General features: G+C 36.9%; 2 protein-coding genes across 19 annotated transcripts; one reads left to right on the top strand and one right to left on the bottom strand.

The window, feature by feature from the left end:
• Window positions 1-4,520: 4,520 nt before the first annotated feature.
• On the top strand, window positions 4,521-21,460 carry LOC100116484 (protein Malvolio). Of its 18 annotated transcripts, XR_004345210.1 has the most exons (16): window positions 4,602-4,978; window positions 5,030-5,194; window positions 5,271-5,339; window positions 15,305-15,507; window positions 15,853-15,975; window positions 16,044-16,270; window positions 16,753-16,891; window positions 16,969-17,124; window positions 17,243-17,401; window positions 17,485-17,535; window positions 17,637-18,019; window positions 18,110-18,332; window positions 18,409-18,479; window positions 20,308-20,455; window positions 20,944-20,981; window positions 21,224-21,447. XR_004345210.1 is itself a non-coding variant. In XM_032601666.1 (14 exons), exons 4-14 carry the CDS (start codon window positions 15,322-15,324, stop codon window positions 21,321-21,323), a joined length of 1,818 nt encoding a protein of 605 aa, XP_032457557.1. In that variant the 5' UTR covers window positions 4,521-4,978; window positions 5,030-5,194; window positions 5,265-5,339; window positions 15,305-15,321; the 3' UTR covers window positions 21,324-21,447. The 18 variants fall into 18 exon arrangements, 10 of the variants coding, with proteins under 10 accessions (XP_032457557.1, XP_016841978.1, XP_008211514.1 ...); XR_004345209.1 differs by having other exon boundaries at window positions 4,924-4,978; window positions 5,030-5,339; XM_032601666.1 differs by lacking the exons at window positions 20,308-20,455; window positions 20,944-20,981 and having other exon boundaries at window positions 4,521-4,978; window positions 5,265-5,339.
• On the bottom strand, window positions 8,343-13,486 carry LOC107981236. The gene is made up of 5 exons (XM_016986490.3): window positions 9,706-13,486; window positions 9,312-9,617; window positions 8,976-9,235; window positions 8,730-8,898; window positions 8,343-8,643 (listed from the first exon to the last, which is right to left on the bottom strand). The coding sequence occupies exons 1-5, from the start codon at window positions 9,869-9,871 to the stop codon at window positions 8,459-8,461; spliced, it is 1,086 nt and encodes a 361-aa protein (XP_016841979.2). The 5' UTR covers window positions 9,872-13,486; the 3' UTR covers window positions 8,343-8,458.
• Window positions 21,461-21,548: the final 88 nt, after the last annotated feature.

Here is a 21,548-nt window from a genome sequence, read left to right as displayed (position 1 = left end):
AATGAATGTATTATCAGACTGAAAGACTGATAATACCTGAGATCCTCCATAAACTACTTTTTTATACTGCCTATAGGTATAATCAATTTCAGGTTCTGGGCCATCTGAATGTGAACTGATAAATTTGAAACTGTTACTATCAACACGCTTCCTGACGTTAACGGAACAATTCTCAGAACGTCTTTTAGAAATTTGTTCCAAATGTTGAGCAGGTTTTCTGCACAATTTTCTAAAATACGTCATATTATTTTCATATGGAAATGCAGAAAAAGAATCTAAAGTTCCAAATGATCTCACATCCTCAGCAAGGTGTAACAAAGCATGGGTGTTGTATGAAAGAAATTCAATGCCATAAACATCTGATGCTCTATCAACAAATATTTTTATGAACTGTTCTGCTAAGTCAATTAATTCATTGGAAGCTAAAGGATTTGCAAATATCCTCATAGCTGCATGAAGTAGGAGAAAGTGCATAAAAACAGCCGAATTCATCAAACCATAAAACATTGCAGCGCCAGTATAAAAAAGAATTTGCCTTTGTTCGGTAGCTTTAAATTTACCATGCTTTTCTGCATTGATAGGTTTACGGGCAAACTCTGCGGGACAGTAAGATTTGATTTGCTGCATACGATCACTTAATATTCTTCTATTTGGAGCGGATAACCTAACTGATTCTATAAACCTGCCATCCATTAATCCCTGAAAAATTTTCTCCATAAGACCTAAACACACTAAATGCATGTAGTCAAATACAGTATTTGTAACTACATTAAAATCAAGTTTTCCTATTGGGCATTCTGTTTTGTGATGATCTGTATCAACTTGCAATGAATACTCTTCCTGCGTACGACGAGCATGATCAACGCCACGATAAACCATTACTCCTGGACGAATAAATTCCCCTCTCACCCAGCATCTAGAACACGAAGCTTTAGAGTTATGTCCACAATGACCTAATGAAAAAGATCGGGCAGGTGCATCAGCAATAAAACATCGGAATTTCAAAAATTTATTTTCACCCTGCAAATCTATACCAGTTTCAAAAATCCTATTAAACTCATCGACAACGAGTTGAAAAAACAATGTAGCATTCGTTGGTTTTTTGTCACCTTTAAAAATACCAACAATCTCTGGACTACTTTTAGCAATATTTACAATTCTAATTTGAATTGGCCACATAATAATTTTACTAGCTTTATCGAGTGATGCCTCATCAGTGCTCATATCTACTAGCAGAACATCAGGAATCATTTCCGCAGGAGTGGACAAAAGAATGCGACGAAGACCCTGTTCAACACCTAAATGAAGATAATCCCCTCCAGCAATTTTCAAAATAGGAGTTGAGAAATTAGGAGTCTTCAATATTGTTCGGGGATCCTCATGTAAAGTAGAAAAACAATCATGGGTTTTCAGAACTTTCAAAACAATTTTAATCTGTTGATGATTCATATTGGCTTCTGTGAAAGCGGTGGCAAGATGAGCTTCGAAATCTTCGATATTGAAAAATGCATCGCCTTGATTAGATACTACAGTAGAATTTAACGAATCCGAAAATTCAGTCGTCGATGCATGGTCTGACATATCCTGAAACCTTTCACTATCGTGACCATCATCACTATTGAAAGCAACATCATCGACTGCGTTTTCATTGAGAACATAATTTTCACTATGTGCCGAGTCACTGAGATTATGGTCAATGGAATCACCGCCAGAAGCTTCAGATTCATTATTAATAATGCTTTCAGAGGACACTTGTCGTGCTCTGTTAAGTAAACGACACATACGGGCTCTGTGATCATAACCACAGAATTCAAGGGGTTTACGAGTACGCATAGATTTGAGTTTATGCATGGTTCAAAGAGCTTGATTCAAATAAAACAGTCAATCGAATCAGCTTAACTTCAATTTAACAAATTTATTAATCCTTAATCGAATTATTTTTATCACAACTGTTAAGAAAATTAAACAAACGGTCTTTTAGTGACTAAAATTACATTAATTAAAATTAAACTAATTTTTCAATCATAGTAAACAAATAAATTCTATAATTAATACAAATGCCACAACAAAATGAATAAAAGGCAAAGAAGAAACACATTTAAATGTCTGATTTAAATTTTCTTTCAGTTGAATGATTCATTAAACTTAAAACTAGGGATGATTTTACGAGCGACCGCCCCTTAAGCGTAAATAATTGTATACACTAAGGTTAGTAGAAAAATTTAATAATTATTTAATAAGAAAAGTAGCTTTTATGAAAATTAAATATTATATAGCTGCTAAACAAAATAAAGTGGCTAAATTAAGGTTATTTTTAAATGTTAAAAAATTTATTTCACCGAAAAAAACTATTATAAACTATGATTTATAAAGGCACAGCAAATTATTTTAAAATTATATCGGCGATATCAGAGTCTCTATCAAGGGGCGCGGCAGCGCCCCGATGGCAAGTATACACTAACACACTTATATGTTATTAATTAATGATTATTTATAAAAAAAATATAGAATAGAGCTTTAACGACAATTAATACAGCTGGCTAAATAAAATGAATAAAATCGCAAAAGAAAGGTTAGTGTAAAAAGTAAAATAAACAATTTTTCACGGAAAAAAATTATATCGGCGATATCTGAATCTCTATTAAGGCGCGCTAATGCCCCGATGGCGAGTATATACACACACCTATATGTTATTAGTTAAAAATTATTTATAAAAGAGAATATAAAATTTAGTTTTTATGATAATTAAAATACAGCTGGCTAAACAAAATGTAGAAAGTGGGTAAAAAAGGTTAGTTTCAAAAGTTAAAAAATATTTCACAGAAAAAAAAAACAATTGATATATATATGATATAGTTTATATATATGTATATATATAGGCACGACAAATTATTTTAAAATTTTATTGGCGATACCAGAGTCTCTATACACACACACACACACACACACACACCTATATGTTATAAGTTAATAATTATTTATAAAACAGAATATAAAATATAGCTTTTACGATAATTAATACGGTGGCTAAACAAAATGAGTAAATTAGTGGCTAAAGAAAGGTTAGTTTAAAACGTTAAAACATTTTTCACCGAAAAAAACTATTGTTTATAGGAACACGACAAATTAATTATGAAATTATATTAACAATAGAGTCTGTACACGCATATATATATATATATATTTATATATATATATATGTGTGTGTGTGTAATATGTAAATAAAATAAGGTTATTTTTCAAATTTACTCATTTTACGATGCGGGCTCGACACGTCTTAATCAGTTATACATGGAAATATTATAAAAAAACTATGAATGAATGACAGAAAGGATTGATGAAAAGTAAATAATTTGAAGATAACTTTTACGCTTCTGGTCGATGTTTTCCAAGTTGCACTCCTCAAAAGCTGCAAATTTTGAAAAAATGCCACAAGTCTTGCCAGCTGCTACACCACAAGTCACACAGGCACTGGTATTAATTAATGATCCGCTATATTTATAATTATAATTATTTTGCGTATGAATGCGAGCGTCGTAAGCACGTGCTTTCGATGCGAAGGCTAGACTGCAAATGGCGCGAGGGCTGATGCAATGGCGGGGCGAACGTATACAATTGGCGCGAAAATGCTGATACGTGTATATAATTCCATATATACCAAAAATATCCGTGAAATGTAGATAATAAAGATAAATATATTATATTTTCTTATTATCTGTGTATATTTATATTTATTTGCCCGTATAAAAGTGCATTGAGTGTTAAGCACGACGTGCCATCCGTGTGCTTTCCCAGTGCTAACACGTTTGTGGAGCATGCGTGCTGTCGATGTGCCGTCATATTGCCAGAGCTTGAAGCTCTACACGCGGGAAAGCACAATGACGGCACAGGACGGTCACGGAATGTCGGCTCCGCGGCGACATACTATGACAGCACACTGACGGCACAGAGCGGTCACGGCGTGCTGGCACGCCGTGCTCGCCACGTGATGTTATCTGGGGAATTGATCCACGGTATTATTACTGTCGCCGTGACTGTCGCTATGACAGCTATATGAAAACTCCTCCTTGTGGTTTTTTTGTGACGGTCAGATTTAGTAGTAATACCGTGCGGATCTATAATAACGCGCAGTGTACACCTGTTGAAAATAATGACGTCATAAAAGGTTCCAATTTGTAGCTTCAAATTACGTCATTTAACGTCATTTAATGACGTCAGTCAATGACGTCATTATTTTCAACAGGGTACGAGAGCCATAGAACACACAACGATGCACAGCGCCACACAAGTCCGCCGTTGTGCCTTGAGGTTGTGCTCTATATGCTTTTTTAACTATCACGGCCTTAAGACTTAAGTGGTTGTCCGCGGATGATTTTAGCAAGCGAGAGGATTGAATACCTACCGGCTGAGCGGACTGGTTCTTTTCTTCGCTCGTCAGCCTGCACACACACACTCACACACCCACACCCACACCCACACCCACACCCACACCCACGCACACACTCACACGCCCACACCCACACAATACATACACATATTTTATCGTCTGCTTTTTTGTTGTGCTTTTTATGAGCTTTTTATACCTTCTACGATGTTAATGACTTTAGCGAGCGAGCCGTCATGTGTCAAGGAACTCCGTAGAGGCGAATGCCATTTCAAAGCAACATTATTCATCGTTCTTACTTCTCTCTTTCTCTCGCGATTTTCCGTCGCTCCTTCTCTAAGTCACGGCAGACGTGTGACGTAGGGTGGGTCTATATGGCTATATAGGCTATATAGGGAAAGAAAGATTCAGGGCCGTTTAACCCATGACTTCATGAGGGCCATGAGCGTATCACGGGAAAGCTCAGTGTGCGTGGTGGCGTGACGGTACGCAACTTCGTTCTTGTCAGTCAGCTGTTTTCTCGTGGAGATGCACTTAGTATAGAATTATAGATCCATCCGTGCCACCAGGGAGACTAGACGCTCTGATGTTGATGTGCGTATGTATATAGTGAAAGTAACTTTTTGTTGCTGATTGTTACTTTAGTGTTTAAGATTTTAAGCCTCTGACGGGGGAGTACTGGGTCCTGAAGCAATAGTCGAAAAATGAGAGATTGATACAAGTGCCTTTTGTATGTATACTTACGGCTGGATTGAGCTGATGTTTTGGTTAGCTTTGTTGTATCAGATTGAGAAAACATGTTTCGATGAAGTATGTCCCACTAGCCTATACAATTGCGTAACGTCCACGAATTTGATAAGATAATATTTTCTACTATGAGGACCAGTTGGAGAAGAACAGTCAAAGCAGTTTGTTGAAGTTTGATTGCAACGATACGTACGATCAAGCAGTTGATGTAAGTGCACTTTCCTTTCATTTATAGAATTTAAGTGGATTCCGTAGAATCACATTGCATTATTGAGGAAAAGCTTATTACGGACTGGAGTAGTTATCAGCAGATAGGGACAATATGTTATAGTTTTTTGTGACTCACTGCGGAATAATTTATCATGACTTTAACCTTTGGGGATGGACGCTACTTGAGACTAATTGAAGCATCGATGCTTATTTTTATCGATGAAAACTAAATTTGATTTAAAATCATAGATTTTTATGTTGATATGACATGTTATAATGCATTGAAGTACCTGGAATTTATTTTCTAGAAATTGATCAGTGAAAGGTGATTCATAATCATTGTTCAACCATTGAGAAGTTTGATTACAGTGAAAAAATGGTTTAAATCAACAGTTCAATTCATACTCTGGTCAATTGTGCGTAGCAGTAATTCGTATACATATTGTCTCTAGAACGCTAATTTAATTTTTGATAATATCACACCACCTCACAAAATACATTATCAAATATTATATTCTACTGGTATTACGGACAGTTGTAAAACTAATTTAACCTAGAACCGGTATCATTCTTAATCATAAGAACTGTAGCTCAATTTTTACTAAGTATATAGATTAATTAAAGTGTTCTTACAACTTTTGCTTCCAAGGACACTCATGAATTATGTAATATTGATTGTTGTACACTCTTATGATTTGAATTGTTTCTAACCAAATAGCTACTAAGAATTGTAAGTGAACTATGCGAAATGCCAATTTTCATTGTTTGATTGAGGATCCAAGTAGTATCGTTTCGTTTCAACACTTCTTTATATATTAAAGACTAACGATTACAGCCAGAACTCCTTCAAGTACGTTTATTTATCGCTTTATCTTTGATCCCTAGGCTACCCCCCAAACAAAATTTCCTAAATTATTAAAAAAAATCGATTGACAGTTACGATTGTAAATACAATTCCGCGCGCCCTGATTTCCGGCGAATCCTGATTTAAACGGCCATAAAACATCGGATCGTGAGAGATAATGTCTGAATTTTAACTTAAAGAAAAGTCATATATTTCTGTGGGAGCTGAAGAGTCGCACGTTTGACATATCTAATCGCTCAAAATGACCAGTACTAGATATGACCGTACGTGTCGATTCTCACCGACAATTATTATGTGCATTGTTATATATGATCATGAAAAAATGGAACGAACCCTTATCGCGTTGCACCGGAGCTACAATTGTGTATGCGAGTCTTCTGCTCTTTCTACTGAATGCTGATGGTAGCAGTAGAGGTAAACATAACCGCAATTGTTTAACCTCGATTTTAACTTCTCAAAGTTAATGTTAAAATAGTTAAAGTAGTTTTAATAAAAATCACAACAATGGCCAGAGAAAATCATTTACAACTCATTATAGATCTGGATCAAAGTATAAGTTTTACTACCGAGAAGATTTTTATTTTCAAATATGTTTATTATTACAAAAATTAAAAATTGCATAGTATACATATTGTGCTTTTTAAACTTGATCTTTATCAATTTAGTACACTAGCAGACGGTTTAGCTGTGCGGGGAGAGTTTGTGACGGTCATATAATAACTTACTAAAAAATTGATTTAAGTTGGCAACAATACGAAAATCGCCATTTTCCAGTCCACGGAACACAGTTGCGAGCAACGGTTCCTCTATTGTGGACAGCTCCTAAGAGAGGAGGATTTAAGAAAGGATTTGCATTTTTAATTCCCGTTCCTAAATTCTTGTACCAGGCGATCGATTATCAATTCACTGTTTTAAGAGAGGAATCTGTGGCTGACAGGCAAAATGGCATAAGTCCACATTTCGCGAAAATCAAAATAACTGTGGACCATAACGTTAAACGATCCCTTTTCGTGTAAAAATGTCGGGAGTTGCTGGAAGGTCGCCCTAAAGCTACGATAAACCTAAGAAATAAGCCCGTAAGGTCGATTTTCCAATTTTGTTCCCGACATAACGACATAAGTCCATTTCAAAATAAGTTTTTTATGTGATATAGGTAGTAGCTTCTCTGGGTTTTGTTGATTCAAAACAAAATATTGCCTTCTCACCCATTTTCAGACATTCCAATATTTTTGCAAATTTAAAAATGAATTATTTTTAATAGAAAATTATTACATCTTTTATCAAAAAATATTAAACTAAAACACAAATATAGTCTATCGTACATTGTAGTTAATTATGATGATTATGTACATTAATTGTAACATTAGAATTATTAAAATGAAAAGAAATATTTTTGTCGATGCTTTCAATAGTAAATGATTGTTCGCTTTTTTCATCACTGTTTTGTCTACGTTTTTTCAACGGTGAACCACATGTAGCTTGCTGTGTTTCGGTTAATCGATAAAATTCATCCTCAGCGTGTGGGGTTCATTATCATCATCTCGACCTTCTGAATCAAATCTGGTTCTTTTTAACGAAACTGTTACAGATTTTTTGGGTTGATCAACTGTAATTTCTGCTCCAGAAGTAGATGCTACTTGATTGTCACACTGCGGTATGCGATTCGGGTGGAATTTCATTTCCATAATCGGATATATCGTCTGTATCACAAGAACTGTTATCACTCATGTTTACTTTTCGGTTAGGTACCAATAGGTTATAAACAAGACGTCTTGCACTAATGATACACAATTTCGCAATCATACATATGTAAAACAAATGACAGCGACAAGATAGGTATCCCCACGCACGCTTCAAATGTTCCCGCGCACGCTGTGAGAGAGCGTGCCCCCGATCAGAAATCGTCATACGGTTTTTATAAGGGCCTGATCAGGCACCCTCCAGCACCATCAAGCTGATTTTCTAATGCCCGGATCAGGACCGTGTCCGGGCCTTAATTTAATAATTTTTTAAGCTTTTTGGCAGACATTTCCGGCCCTTAGCAGTGCCGGATCCAATAGCCTGAAGTCATTTAATCCGACCCAAATTGCTGGATGTAATGACTTTAAAAATGAATTTTTATTTTGAAACGAATTATTTAATTTTCCAATTTCTTATATTTATTTTAAATACATTACATTTGGCATACATTAATTGTATAAACGTCGAAAATAAACAAACAATACAGTACAAGTTTAAATATCTGAACACTATTATTCTTCTAAATCATCAGCATGAGAGTCTCTTCTGCTCCTCTTGGTACGTTTTTGACGTTTTCCATCCCAATCAGCAGCACAATTTATTACTGCACCCAATGCCTTTGGAACCAAGTTAGCATCAGCATTAAAAACCTTATTTTGTAACTTGAACGCCTCTTTATAACATTCCAATATTGCACCTGTAATAAACAATATATTTTTATTAATGATTTAGATAAAATATCAAATAATAATGTAATTATTTAGAATAATGAATTGAAATTACCTTCTATGCATTTGAATAGCATAGTTGAGCTCAAAACAGGTTTTTTCTGCACTTCTTTCTGAGCCGTATGCTGTGTAATGAGTGCACCGGATGCAAAGTTCTTAAGGATTGTAGTCAAATTGACTTTAATACTGTTTTCAGTATTGATGTTGGAATAGAGAACTTTTTTCTAGAATTAATTATGATTTTAACACTCATTTTTAGATTTCAAAAGATAATAAATTATTACAAAATATTTGCACTTACTAAATCCTGTTTCAAATCAGAATTTTCTTTTATGTCGTTGTTGAAATCTGTAAATTCAGCTATGGATTGTAAAGGGAATTTATACTGCGAATAGGTCTCCTTAAATGTATGATACGACATGATATTTTCTTGCTCCATTAATGGCCTTCTTTCCGTTAGCAGCACTTTAACTTGATCTAAATCTTTACCTATATTTGTGACTATAGTTCCTAGTTGCTTGAATTGCTGATCGGTGTGATTTTTTATGCATTGGACTGCGTCTGCAATTGTAAAGTAATAATTTAAAATTTCTGAAAGAAACTAAAAGTTATTTGAATGTATCTAAATAGAACTTACTATCCATTTCCTTTTTTACAATGTTTTGAATAACTTCCATTATGTTGCTGGACATTGGCATTGCAGAATTATCCCCAATAGTTTTTTCTTGATTTGGATTTTCAGCGGTGATGAAATTGTTATCATTAACAATACTAGTTGAAGTCTTTTCATGATGAGCAATACTAGTTGAATTGTCGTCGTCAACAATAATAGTTGAAATGCCATCACCAGCAATAATCGTTGAATTATTGTTGACAGCAATACTAGACAATTCATTCTCTACTGGAACGAGTTCTTCGATTGGAGTTTCCTTTATTATAGACACTATTATCAAGTTTTGATTTAATTTCACTTTCAAAGTCAATATTACAATTGCTTTTGAACATTTTAGATTCAGTTTGAAAACCATTACCTGAAACTTTTGTGGGTTCGTTGTATGGAGGAATATTAATATTATCAACTACAACTTCTGCACACGCAATATCATTAGTTTTAGTTTCCTTTTTATAAAAATGATCACGATTGATATTCTCAGACTCAGTATTCTTTTTCTCGTTCGAAATGCTCGAACTCGCCATTTATTGCATATTTGCGCTCTAATTATTTCACTCATCTTGTTTTATAAATAAGTATTAACTAAATGTTAAACAATTATTTTAGTTTTACCTCTAGCCGAAATACATATGTTTTTTTTTCAGGTTATGAGAAATTCCTAGATACACGCCTTACTTCAGTAAAAGTACAGGCACTGTTACGGCTCCATTCCGGAGCAATTCTCCCCTCTCACCTTTTCTTTTGCAAATAAGGGTACCTGATAAGGGCCATATGCTTTACCGTATTACACATTGTTAAGGTACCTGAAGATGTTCTATAACTCCCCCTGATCAGGCCCTTATGTTCCGGTCCGGCAACCGGATTGTAATTTCTGATCGGGCCTAAGTCGATGACTTTAGCGCCAAAACAAATGACTCTAAAGTCGAGCTCCGCGTACGCTGTTATGAAAAGATTTATAGAGTATTAGTCGTACAACGTACGATCGCAGGACTGGGATATACAAGAATATAAAATTACAAATAAAAATAACGTACTTATAACTAAATACTTACAATCTAAAAAACAAAATACAAATTTGTATCATTTTCATCAAAAAACAATGTAACTAGTATATATTGTTGAGATCACGTTGAGTAAATACTATATATGTAGACGTTACCGTGACTTCGATAATGTATGTTATATATACAGCATCTCAATCTAACTACTAACAGTTGAGTTTTATCCAGTTTTTAATCATTTTCATTTGCACATATTTTTCTATATTTACAGTTTTTAGCTTATTTGGTAGAGCATTGAAAATTACTATGGCTTTTTAAAACTATTCTTATCGCTAATTCTTTTCTTGTTTTTGGGTATAATAATACTTGTGTTCCTAGTTACGCTATCCGATGTAAGAAATTGCATTTTAAGGTCATCATAGTGTAGTTTCAATGCTTCAAAACAGAATAGTTGTTCAATATTTAGAGAATTTTCTTGAACTATAACATTTTTTTTATTTACTATTTTTAGTACTTTTTTTTTGTAAGTTCTGTAGAATATCTAGATTATTTCTATATACGCCTCCCCAAGCTATGATTCCATAACTTATTATGCTATGAAAGAAAGCATAATAAATCATACGAAGAGTTCCGACTGTCATTGTTCTAGCAATTTTATAAAATATATATTACAAGATATTTTGTTTTTTTGACTAAGTATTGGGTGCGTTTGTTTCATTTTAAATTGTAATCTATGACAATCCCTAAATATTTAACGCTTTCAACTCAGGTAACAGTTTTGTCTCTTATTTTAATATTTGTTTGTGCTCGTACGCTATCAACATAGCTGCCGAAAGTCATACAGACTGTTTTATCTATATTCAATGGTAATTTATTGAGTGCTCACAACAGTGATGGTCCTAGAATAGTACCCTGTGGTACACCTGTATTTACTAATAAGAATTCGCTCTCCTTTCCATCTGTTTTTACTCTTTGACGTCTATTATTTAGATAGCTTGCAAGGTGATCAACGCCTGGTCTCTGGTCCCTATACAATGCAGTTTGTCCAATAATATACGGTGCCTACGTTGGTCAACAGTATCGAAAGCTTTCGCCAAATCCAGAAAGGTTACGATTGTTGGTATTCGTTGATCCACATTATTGTATAGCATGTTCATTAAACTATTTAGAGCATTTTTTGTACCGATCTTCCTCATAAAACCAAATTGTTGCTTGGATATTATATTGTTTTCTTCTACAAATCATATATATTCGATTAAAAATAATTCTCTCGAAAATCTTAGCAATATTTGATATAAGGGAGATTGGTCGATAATTAGTTATGCTATGTCTTTTACCAGATTTGTGTATCGGTGTTATTGCGGTTTGTTTGCAATGTAGTTGCAAATTGCTTTTAGCGTCTTGGCATTGATTTTGTCAACGCCACCATTTTTGCATTTCAAATTACTGATTATAGTTTTAACTTCTTTCGAATTAGTAGGTTTGAGAAAAATAGACTTAGGATTCATCTCGGGCAGTTTGAGTTATCACTCAATTTACGTCCTATCTATACTCACAGGAAAATTTGTTCATATTTTCTGATATTTCTATTTTGTCTGTAATTTTGTTATCATTGATCTCTTTATAATTTAAGGCATTATCATTGGATTTTGTTTACCTATTCCTTTGTTTATGATTTCCCATAGCTTTTTAGGATTGTTAGCATTTTTTCAACTAGGCTGATAAATTATATCTAATTTCGGCATCTTTAATGACCTTGTCTAAAGTTTTAGTATACGTTTTGTCATTCACATTTAAGTTTTTCATTATCGAGATATCCATTGCCATAATTTATATAAAATTAACGATAGCATTCGTGATCCAACTTTTTCTGCCGGTTTGTTTATATTCTTGGTTTCGTTTCAGCATATACAGACATAATTCGATTCTTTTCAAAATTTCGAAATTGCACAAAGCAGCTAATGTATAACCCGGTGGCCATCTCGTTTGTTCCGATCTTACAAGTCAGAACATTAAAACCGCTTTTCCTCTGAAGCACGAAAAGTGGACTTTTGCCGTTTTGCCTGTCAGCCGCACAGATATGTAATAGTGATTGCTTAAATGTATATCCCACTAAGTCACTATGTGAGTAACATATAAATGATGATATGAAGAGAAAAACGCACGAAAATGAGAAAAAAGTACAACTGCATATGCCTTGATGAATATAGTTTCAGAGCCAGGCGGTTGTTGGAACTTGGTCAACTTGAGCGCGCATTATGAAAAATATAAAACTGTCACGTACACCCTAACATCGAAATAACCAATTGAAAAATGTTAGTATAAGATATCCGTAAAAGAATTATAACGTTTACATAAAAAGTTGAATATATCCGCCACGCTGAGAAGGGTCCAATCAACTCGACGCGTTTGACGTACGCGTACATTGCGTATGCACTAGTTCATCGATAACGAACCGTGTTGATCCGTAATTTTGAAAAATCTGAATCCCTTATATAATATACTAATGTGCGCGGCACGCACACACACACACACACACACACACACACATTACATGTGCGAAAGCGCAAGCCATATACTTACTCAGCGTGAGTAATAATCCTCGCAATAAGAAAAGACAAAGCCTGCTTAATTAAAATTCAAGTGCGCGTATCCGATATATTATGCTCTTTTATATACTCCGAGCTCGGCGGAAAATCCTCTTTCTATATAGCCGCACACAAATCATAAACCGCCCTGCCGTATGCGCATCAGTCGAACTACGTCGCTCGCGACTATCTAGTCCACAAACGAATTCTCGCGAAGAGTTCGTTTTATCCTCCTCTCGCGAGCTGCATCTTCCGCAATAGAAGACACCGCGAAGGGGATTTCCCGGTGCGGCATTCTTGGAAGCGCAGAGCGCACACGTCCGCGCGTTCGGGTCGAGCATCATCATCGGAACCAGACACACCATCCGCGCACGCGATGCCCCTTCCTTCTGTAGGAGCAGAACACAAATTCCCGTACAAGAGCCGCACTAGTGGGAGAGCCGAGTGGAGATTAGGAGGAAAAGGACAGAGCGCTTTTTCATGCACGAGACGATGCGCGAATCGTTGTAGATAATCGCGTGCGCGCGCGCGCGCGAGAGAGAGAGAGAGAGAGAGAGAGAGAGAGAGAGAGAGAGAGAGAGAGAGAGAGAGAGAGAGAGAGAGAGAGAGAGAGAGAGAGAGAGAGAGAGAGAGGAGAGAGAGAGAGAGAGAGAGAGAGAGAGAGAGAGAGAGAGAGAGAGGAGCTCGGCGTAGCGTTAATTTATAATAAATCGTCGGCGCGCAACGTGTCTCGCAGCATTCGGTCGCGCGCGGCTCCGCAGTGCGCTTCGACCCGACGAAACAGACGGCGCAGAGGAGGAGGAGGAGGAGGAGGAGGAGGAGGAGGAAGCTGACTGACGGATAGCTACCGACGACTGTTCTATAGGTGCGTGTGTGTGTGTGTGTGTGTGCGCGCGTTCGCGAGTGTCTCATGCGCTTGTTCAATAGCGCTGCTCTTATGTGCGTGTGTAATGTCCGACTGTCGCGATTGCGCGCCGCGCTTCCCGCTGATTATATATACAGTTCTTTTATTTTTTTCCATCTCTTTTGTCTGCAGTCGCGCACGCGGTTACGTCGATTTTCGGGCGTCGCGCTGTTTTTTCCTGTGTTTGAGCGGACTCGGGCGACGTTGCCCCGTGTTTTGTGCCGGATAAAAGCTGAATTAGCGCTTTATTAGCATAGATAACGCGCTGGCAAGTTGTGTTGCGGCGATTGAAAATATTATCCGAGTGATCGAATCTTTGATTCGTTATCAAATAGACAATAGATTTGCCTCAAAAGATTCGAACGGAAAAACACGATAAGCGGCAATTAAAATGTCTTAAGTCTAGGTTCACATCGCTGTCTCGTTGTATTTTTCACGAATATATAATAGCTGCTGAATAACTTTCAAAGGAGAAAAAGCGTAGCATCAATCGCTCGGCAATATCACCAATTCTACGCGCACTGTATAAACTTCAATAGAAAAACGCGGCGAGTGCAGTTCAATTTCCAAACCTATATTTATACATTCTCTCGACTTTTGCAATAACGTTATACGCAATAGCGCGCGCGCGCGCGCGGCGAGATGCGTCCATGCGGATTTGCGCGATATTTTGAGCCGCTCTTCCGGCGGCGCTATTCTCGAGCGCAATTTAAATTAAATAATTATGCACTGTTGTACTAATTGCTTATATTTTTTGAAGTTTCTACCGCAACGGCGACATCATTCCACATTCGACCCACGGCTCCGTCACATTGAAGTCGTCCTTTAATAATCTTCATTTTTAAGAGCTCCTCGATCATACTCGGCGCTTTGAAAAGAATAATTTTTAACTTTAAAAATGAATTAATTGGCCTCAACGAGCAGCAAGTGAAAAAAGAAAGAAAAGTTACAATTTAAAAGTTGGAAAAAACAACCGAATTGAAATAAAAGTCTAAGATAGAATCCCTCCCAGTAGCGAGAGATTCGCGGCGAAACGCACTTTTAATTTTTATTTAACCCTTTTCTTTCTTTTTTCACTTATAGTTGGTTGAGACCAATAAACTCATTTTCAAAGTAAAAATACACAGGAACATTAGCTTTTAACGAAATTCCAAATTAAAACCGGCCTCTATTGAGTTGTGCCAAAGTCTTGGTTGGGTGTACAATAGCACAGTATACAGCGTACAGCCATCAGTGTAATCCTCTCTGAAATAAGCCGCAACAGCTTCTCGGCGCTTATCTCCTTCGTGCGGCTCGGCCGCATCAACGCGCATCGCAAAGATAACGCGTTGGGAGTATTGCTCCTTGTACGTTTCATACAGCTCTGTAAACGAGAGCGCCCCGGGTGTATCGGTGTATATATATATATGTATATATGTATATATGTATATAAGTTGAAAAGTGGCGTTATTGTGCTGTTCGCAGTTTGCTTCCGCGGCATTATGGGCGAGAACAACGGGGCAGGCGAGGGTGTCGTAACGACGACCAACAGCAGAGCCTATCCCGTGAAGGACGCCGCTTCGGCTGGCAGTGGCAGGCAGGGAGCGAGCGAGAGCACGTCCCTGTCGCCCAACGCCAAGCAGACCTACTTCGCCGACGCCAGGATTCGGATACCCGAGGACGACGAGGTGAGTCTCGTACACAGCTCGATAGCGCGGTAAAGATTACCGCGGAACTTGCGAGTGCCGACAAGAGCTCCGATAGACGCGCGCACGACAAAGACGCTGTCGATATTTACCCGCGCCACTTTTTCGTTTTTTTCCGCAGCGACAAGCGGAACTGTTATTATACACTCGCGAGATTCGCGAAAATCGCACTTTTCCTCTCGTGATTCACCGGAGTTACCGGCACAAGGCGTACATTCCCGGGGAGTGAGCGCGGCATTGCGCGGCATTTCCCGCGTATTCTATATGCACAGATTCGATCGATGAACTTTGAGATTCAATCCGCGCGCGCGCGCTGCGCTTCTGCAGAGCTTTTTCAGCTTCAGGAAATTATGGGCCTTCACGGGGCCGGGCTTCCTGATGTCCATAGCTTACCTGGACCCAGGCAACATAGAGTCCGACTTGCAGTCCGGTGTGATCGCGAGATACAAGGTAAGCGGCGCAGCTGAGCGAGTTAAAAAAGCACCACTCGTATACTCATCGCAGCGAATGTCACGCAGCTACTGTGGGTGCTGCTGAGCGCGACGATACTGGGCCTGGTCATGCAGAGGCTGAGCGCCCGCCTGGGCGTCGTGACGGGCCTGCACCTGGCCGAGATGTGCTACAGGCAGTACAAGAAAGTTCCTAGGCTGATACTCTGGATCATGATCGAGATCGCCATCATAGGCAGCGACATGCAGGAGGTCATAGGCACGGCCATCGCTCTCTATCTTCTCACAAATAAAGGGTAAGACGCCGTGTGATACAGACTGGATCGCATTCAATATATATATATATATATGTATATATGTATATATGTATATATGTATATAGTCTAGAGGTGCTCACCGGCGCCGCTGATAATGCATCGTGCTCATGCGTGACGCTCCGATCGACCCGTATGGCCGATTTCTTCGCGCTTATCGCGACGCGCCGATCGAGTTGGAAAACTTTGCGCTCCAGAAAGCTGTGACGGATCGATTTCGCACTCGGCTATCTCCTTCAGTTTGATCTAATCTGCGCTCGTCGTGAGAATCTTAATTCAAGATTCGAGATATATATATATATACAGGCCTTTTGAGAAGGTACAACGGTGTACGTCTACTTGTTTTCGGAAATCATATAGGTAATATTCGCCCACTCGAGAGACGCTTGAACTCCGATAGGACATTTTTTCCCTTGTATACCTTCTATTTACTTATATAATACACCTCCTTCTCTTTATCGCAGGCTTCCGATATGGGGAGGAGTACTCATCACCGTCGTCGACACGTTCACCTTCTTGTTCCTGGACAAGTACGGTCTGCGGAAACTGGAGCTGTTCTTCGGCTTCCTCATCACCGTCATGGCGGTTACGTTCGGCTACGAGGTACGGAGGCGACGAATGAAAACGTGAAAACCAACGCACACGGCTCGTTGATCGATTTTTCTTCGGTTCTCTTTCAGTACGTGGTGTCGGCGCCGCCACAGGCCGACGTGATGAAGGGCATGTTCATACCCTGGTGCGAAAACTGTGATACGAGCGTCCTGCTGCAAGCCGTCGGCGTAATCGGCGCTGTTATTATGCCTCATAATTTGTACCTGCACAGTGCTCTCGTCAAGGTGATGTTTGTGTTTTCGATTAGACTTTTGCGCGTTGTACTGATTCGGCTGAACAAGCGCTTGGCTGGACTTTTTTTTACGATTACAATCGTAAGTATGCGATTTTACTCGATTTCAGTCTCGTGATGTCGACCGCAGACAACCCAGCAAGGTCAAGGAGGCAAACATGTACTACTTCGTCGAAGCCGCAATCGCCCTGCTAGTGTCTTTCTTGATCAACGTATTTGTCGTCGCTGTTTTCGCGCACGGGCTTTTCGGAAAGTCCAATCGGGATGTCGTAAGTCTATCCATCTGTTTTTCGCCCTGACAATTATCGACTTTTTCCTCTAATTTTAAGCCTCATCCGAAACTTGTTTCTAGTTCGAGCTTTGCGAGAGCAACAACTTTACGCAAGGAACGGAAGTTTTTCAAGTAAGAAATACAAACAACTTGCCAGCGCTACACTACTTACGCCGTTTCTTATCACGAGGAAAAAACATTAACTTTTCCTCGTGTGCTATCCACTATTCCAGAACAACACGGATGCTTTCGAAGCCGATCTCTACAAGGGCGGTATCTTTCTGGGCTGTCAATTTGGCTTCGCTGCCATGATAATCTGGGCCATCGGTATCCTGGCTGCTGGTCAGTCGTCGACGATGACCGGTACTTACGCCGGTCAGTTCGCCATGGAGGGATTCCTGAACTTGCAGTGGGCCAGGTGGAAGCGTGTCCTGTTCACCCGTACCATTGCCATTGTGCCAACCTTCTTCGTCGCTTTCTACGCCGACATCAACGACCTCACCGGCATGAACGACATCCTCAATGCGGTTATGAGTCTTCAGCTGCCATTCGCTGCTCTACCCACCATCGCCTTCACCAGCAGCGTTCAGATCATGGGAGAGTTCAAGAACGGAATGTACGTGTGAAATATGCGTTTCTATACGAGTTCATAAGTTTTTACCCCTTGAGCAGAGGTAACTAACTGGCGAAATAATTTTTTTTCCAGATTCAACAAAGTTGTTGCCACTGCTTTATCCATATTGGTAATTTCCATCAACGTCTACTTCGTGTCTCAGACGGTCTCTGACATCGTCGCCGAAGACCCGACGTATAGGACCGAAATCATAGTGGGAATCTCTATATTCGCTATTTTGTATTTATTGTTCTGCCTTTATCTCGTAATTCATATGGCCATCAGTATGGGTGCAACGTCTCTGAATAGATTTTCTGTTAGTATTTCACGCAATGATTCTCCTTACATTGTTCATTATTTTCTCCAACTGAAGTATCTATGTTTTCTTCCAGCTCATCAACAAATACATTGGTGGACCAGTTGAAACGAGTTTTGGATTAACAAATCCAGTTGTTTATTCGAGGTAAGATTCATGGATGACAATAATAATGACTTTGCCAAAAAGTGCACAGGAGAAAAACATTTTTATACGAATTTTTATACGCACATTTATTCATTTTAACACGATGATAATTATATACAAGCACTCCATATCTGCTGGACATATAATGTTTCAATGGTATGGGATACTGTGTCTGATTAAAAGCCTTCAATGCCAAAGAAAAGTGCAATAATATGACTTGAGTGCCTTTATTGTAAGCTAAATGTGAACTTTGAATCATATGCTTTGCTTATTATATTCGTGGTGGAGGTTGTGGCGCAATATATGTTTTGTGCGAATACAAAACGCACAGTCGTTTTACAGGTCCATGAAAGTATTTAATGCTCTCATCCTGATAGTTTAGATTTAATCTCAGGAACTAGCTAGAGAATGATTGATAGAATATATATATATATATATATATATATATATATATATATATATATATAAAACCGAATACTCTGTAAAGTTTATGAAATCTAGAACTATTTTATAAAAATTATTTATCTCAGGGAACAGCCGATAATTTGATTGTTGTTTCGTGAAATATATAAGAAAGCAAATTTTTATATTATGAACGAAAGTCATGAAATACTTGTAGTTTGTTTTCCATTCATAGCGTTTTTAGGACTCAATGGCCAACAATTGAATTGTATTAAATACGATAATTTCTTAGTTTACGGAAATTATATTTTTTAATCATCATATATACACTCGAGAGTATTGTTGTATGTAAATAACCCACATGCGCAAAATCTATCTTACTAAAACGCCTTTCCTTCAAATTCAAATGATGCATAATATATTTATTTATATCAACGATTTTATTTATAAAAATCTGTTATACTGAACAATCTCGCACATTATCTTGTATCATATAGATAATAATAACATAAAACATTTATCATTGTTAACAGAAATAAAGATTTTCTTGTATCATCAGTTAATTTTATATAAGAATTGGAAAGCATAAACACGTCATTTGTATTTATCGGATTATCATCATTTTTCACGAAAAAAAAACCTATTTCAATAAGAAACAGATCACATTTACTTCAGAAATGTATGAAGATAAGGAGGAGAATATCTTTTATCTTGCAAAAAAACAGGGGTTACAAATTGAAATATTTCAGTACATTCCTACTTTCCTGATGTCCTCCATCACCAAAATAATACAATAATAAATATATATCAAGCTTGCACTGTGAATTAATAAAATTTGAATAATACAATATTTTATAACGCGTAAGTTAAAAATAAAAAGTCCACAGAATTATTACTTAAATATAAGAACAGTTAAAACAATGTTTAAATAAGAACACTTGCTGTGCAATTATCGTAAACTCTGCATAATGAAAATAATTAGTCGAGCAGAAATTAAGTAACTCCTATATTTGATCACTTTAATAAATTTAAGCTTAATTTATTTAATCATCATGTAATGAAAATGTACAAAAAATCTCATTTACAAACTCTAAGTGTATATAAACAGAACTAATATAAAATTCGATAGTCTTAACAAATTTTCGAAAAAAAAATTTCTATGAAAAACTGTTATGACGGTTTCTTATCAGAAAACAATTAGAGAACAATCTTAGAAAAATCTATGTGCTCGTATATGCTAATTGTGTAATGAACAGTTGTCGGCGTAAAAGCGCCGTCAATTTTTATCGAAAAAAAAACAAGAAATATTATAATTAGAGTATACTGAAAAGCGTTCGTTTCAGATATGCATTAATTGTTACATCGCCTTAGTGCAATTTTGTCCACGTTATAATAATGGTGTAAAATTATTTGTCCACATGCACAGTTTCCACAACACTTCGGAAACATCTCTGGAAGCCTAAAGCGGGCTTGCAATCAAATAAGATCTAAACCTCCTCTCGTTATTACGAATGCGAATGCAATCATTTAGGATTCTGAAAATTCATTGTCACGTTTGCTTCACAGTGCCCCTGGTACGTAAGTCTCCATTCATCAGTGTTGCTATTTTCAAAGATTAGTCAAGTTATTCTATAAGACAACAATGTATGCTTCTACAGTTCAAATTGTAAATTTTTTTCAATTTTTTTTTTTAATTTGAAGAAAGTAATTGGCATTTTTGTAAAGTTTTAAAACACTGGCGCTTAAAACGAGCACAAGCTTTACAGCAAAATGTTGGTCTTTCAAAATACTTGTTTTGTATGCAACGTCTTAGTGTTTTTGTACGTTCACAACGTTGTCTAATTTCTATATAGAAACCTCGTTAAGCTTTTTTGATTTACTGCAAAATAATTGTTTCAATTTCAAATTCTTATATACTTTGAAAATAGATATTCGAGTATTCATTTTAACGGGGTTTCTACATTATTATTCTTTATTTTTTATCTTTATTTTTTATATGCATATTGAATAACTAACAAACTTTCATTTTCTCTCTGCACATTTCTATTATTACTTACAAAAGTATGAGCAAACGTACCTGAGGAGTGTTCTACATTAAAGGTGAGATTTCGAAAGCAGTTTAAATTATTGAAAATTTTGAGTTCAATTTCATTTAATTTATAAATCCAAGTAGAATAAATCCGATGAGAAAAGTGCAGATTTCTGAACACTTTATTGTATTAAAAAATCAAAAGTGACTTCGTCTTTGAAATGTCGGCAGATTTTTCTTTTTTTACTACCTTAAGAAGTAATATTTCAATAATTATGTTTAATGCTTATTTAAAAATACAAATATTTTACAGGACGAATCCAGCATTCTGCGATGACAATAACATGGATGGAACTTATAAAATACGTAACAACTCAGTCCCATTGTCACACATTGATGTTCCATTTTTGTAATTAAAATACTTTGTAACGGCTTGCCATGTTTGTAAAAAAAAAATGTTTTTTAAGAAGAGACAATATTTTGATTGTGAGGAGTTTTATATCCGATGTACAGTTAATAAAGTTCATCGAACTTAAACGGTTAAAAATGATTTGGGTTTTGTATTTTCTTTTAAATCACATACACCTTTCTTATATGTGTTTATATTTTGAAATACATACACAATAATTTCTTTTAAT

This window comes from Nasonia vitripennis (assembly GCF_009193385.2).
Source record: "Nasonia vitripennis strain AsymCx chromosome 2 unlocalized genomic scaffold, Nvit_psr_1.1 chr2_random0010, whole genome shotgun sequence".
Taxonomy (NCBI): domain Eukaryota; kingdom Metazoa; phylum Arthropoda; class Insecta; order Hymenoptera; family Pteromalidae; genus Nasonia; species Nasonia vitripennis.
Note: the sequence above shows the minus strand (reverse complement) of the source record. Positions and strands in the feature narration are given on the sequence as shown.

Excerpts from the sequence above, each read along its gene's own strand:
- LOC107981236 (XM_016986490.3), bottom strand. The coding sequence starts at position 9,871 with ATGGCGAGTTCGAGCATTTCGAACGAGAAAAAGAATACTGAGTCTGAG. Across the intron at positions 9,618-9,705 it reads CGAACCCACAAAAGTTTCAG|TGTCTATAATAAAGGAAACT; the intron begins GTAATGGTTTTC and ends ACTTGATAATAG. Across the intron at positions 8,899-8,975 it reads CTGATTTGAAACAGGATTTA|AAAAAAGTTCTCTATTCCAA; the intron begins GTAAGTGCAAAT and ends AATTAATTCTAG.
- LOC100116484 (XM_032601666.1), top strand. The coding sequence starts at position 15,322 with ATGGGCGAGAACAACGGGGCAGGCGAGGGTGTCGTAACGACGACCAAC. Across the intron at positions 15,976-16,043 it reads GTGTGATCGCGAGATACAAG|CTACTGTGGGTGCTGCTGAG; the intron begins GTAAGCGGCGCA and ends AATGTCACGCAG. Across the intron at positions 16,271-16,752 it reads TATCTTCTCACAAATAAAGG|GCTTCCGATATGGGGAGGAG; the intron begins GTAAGACGCCGT and ends TCTTTATCGCAG.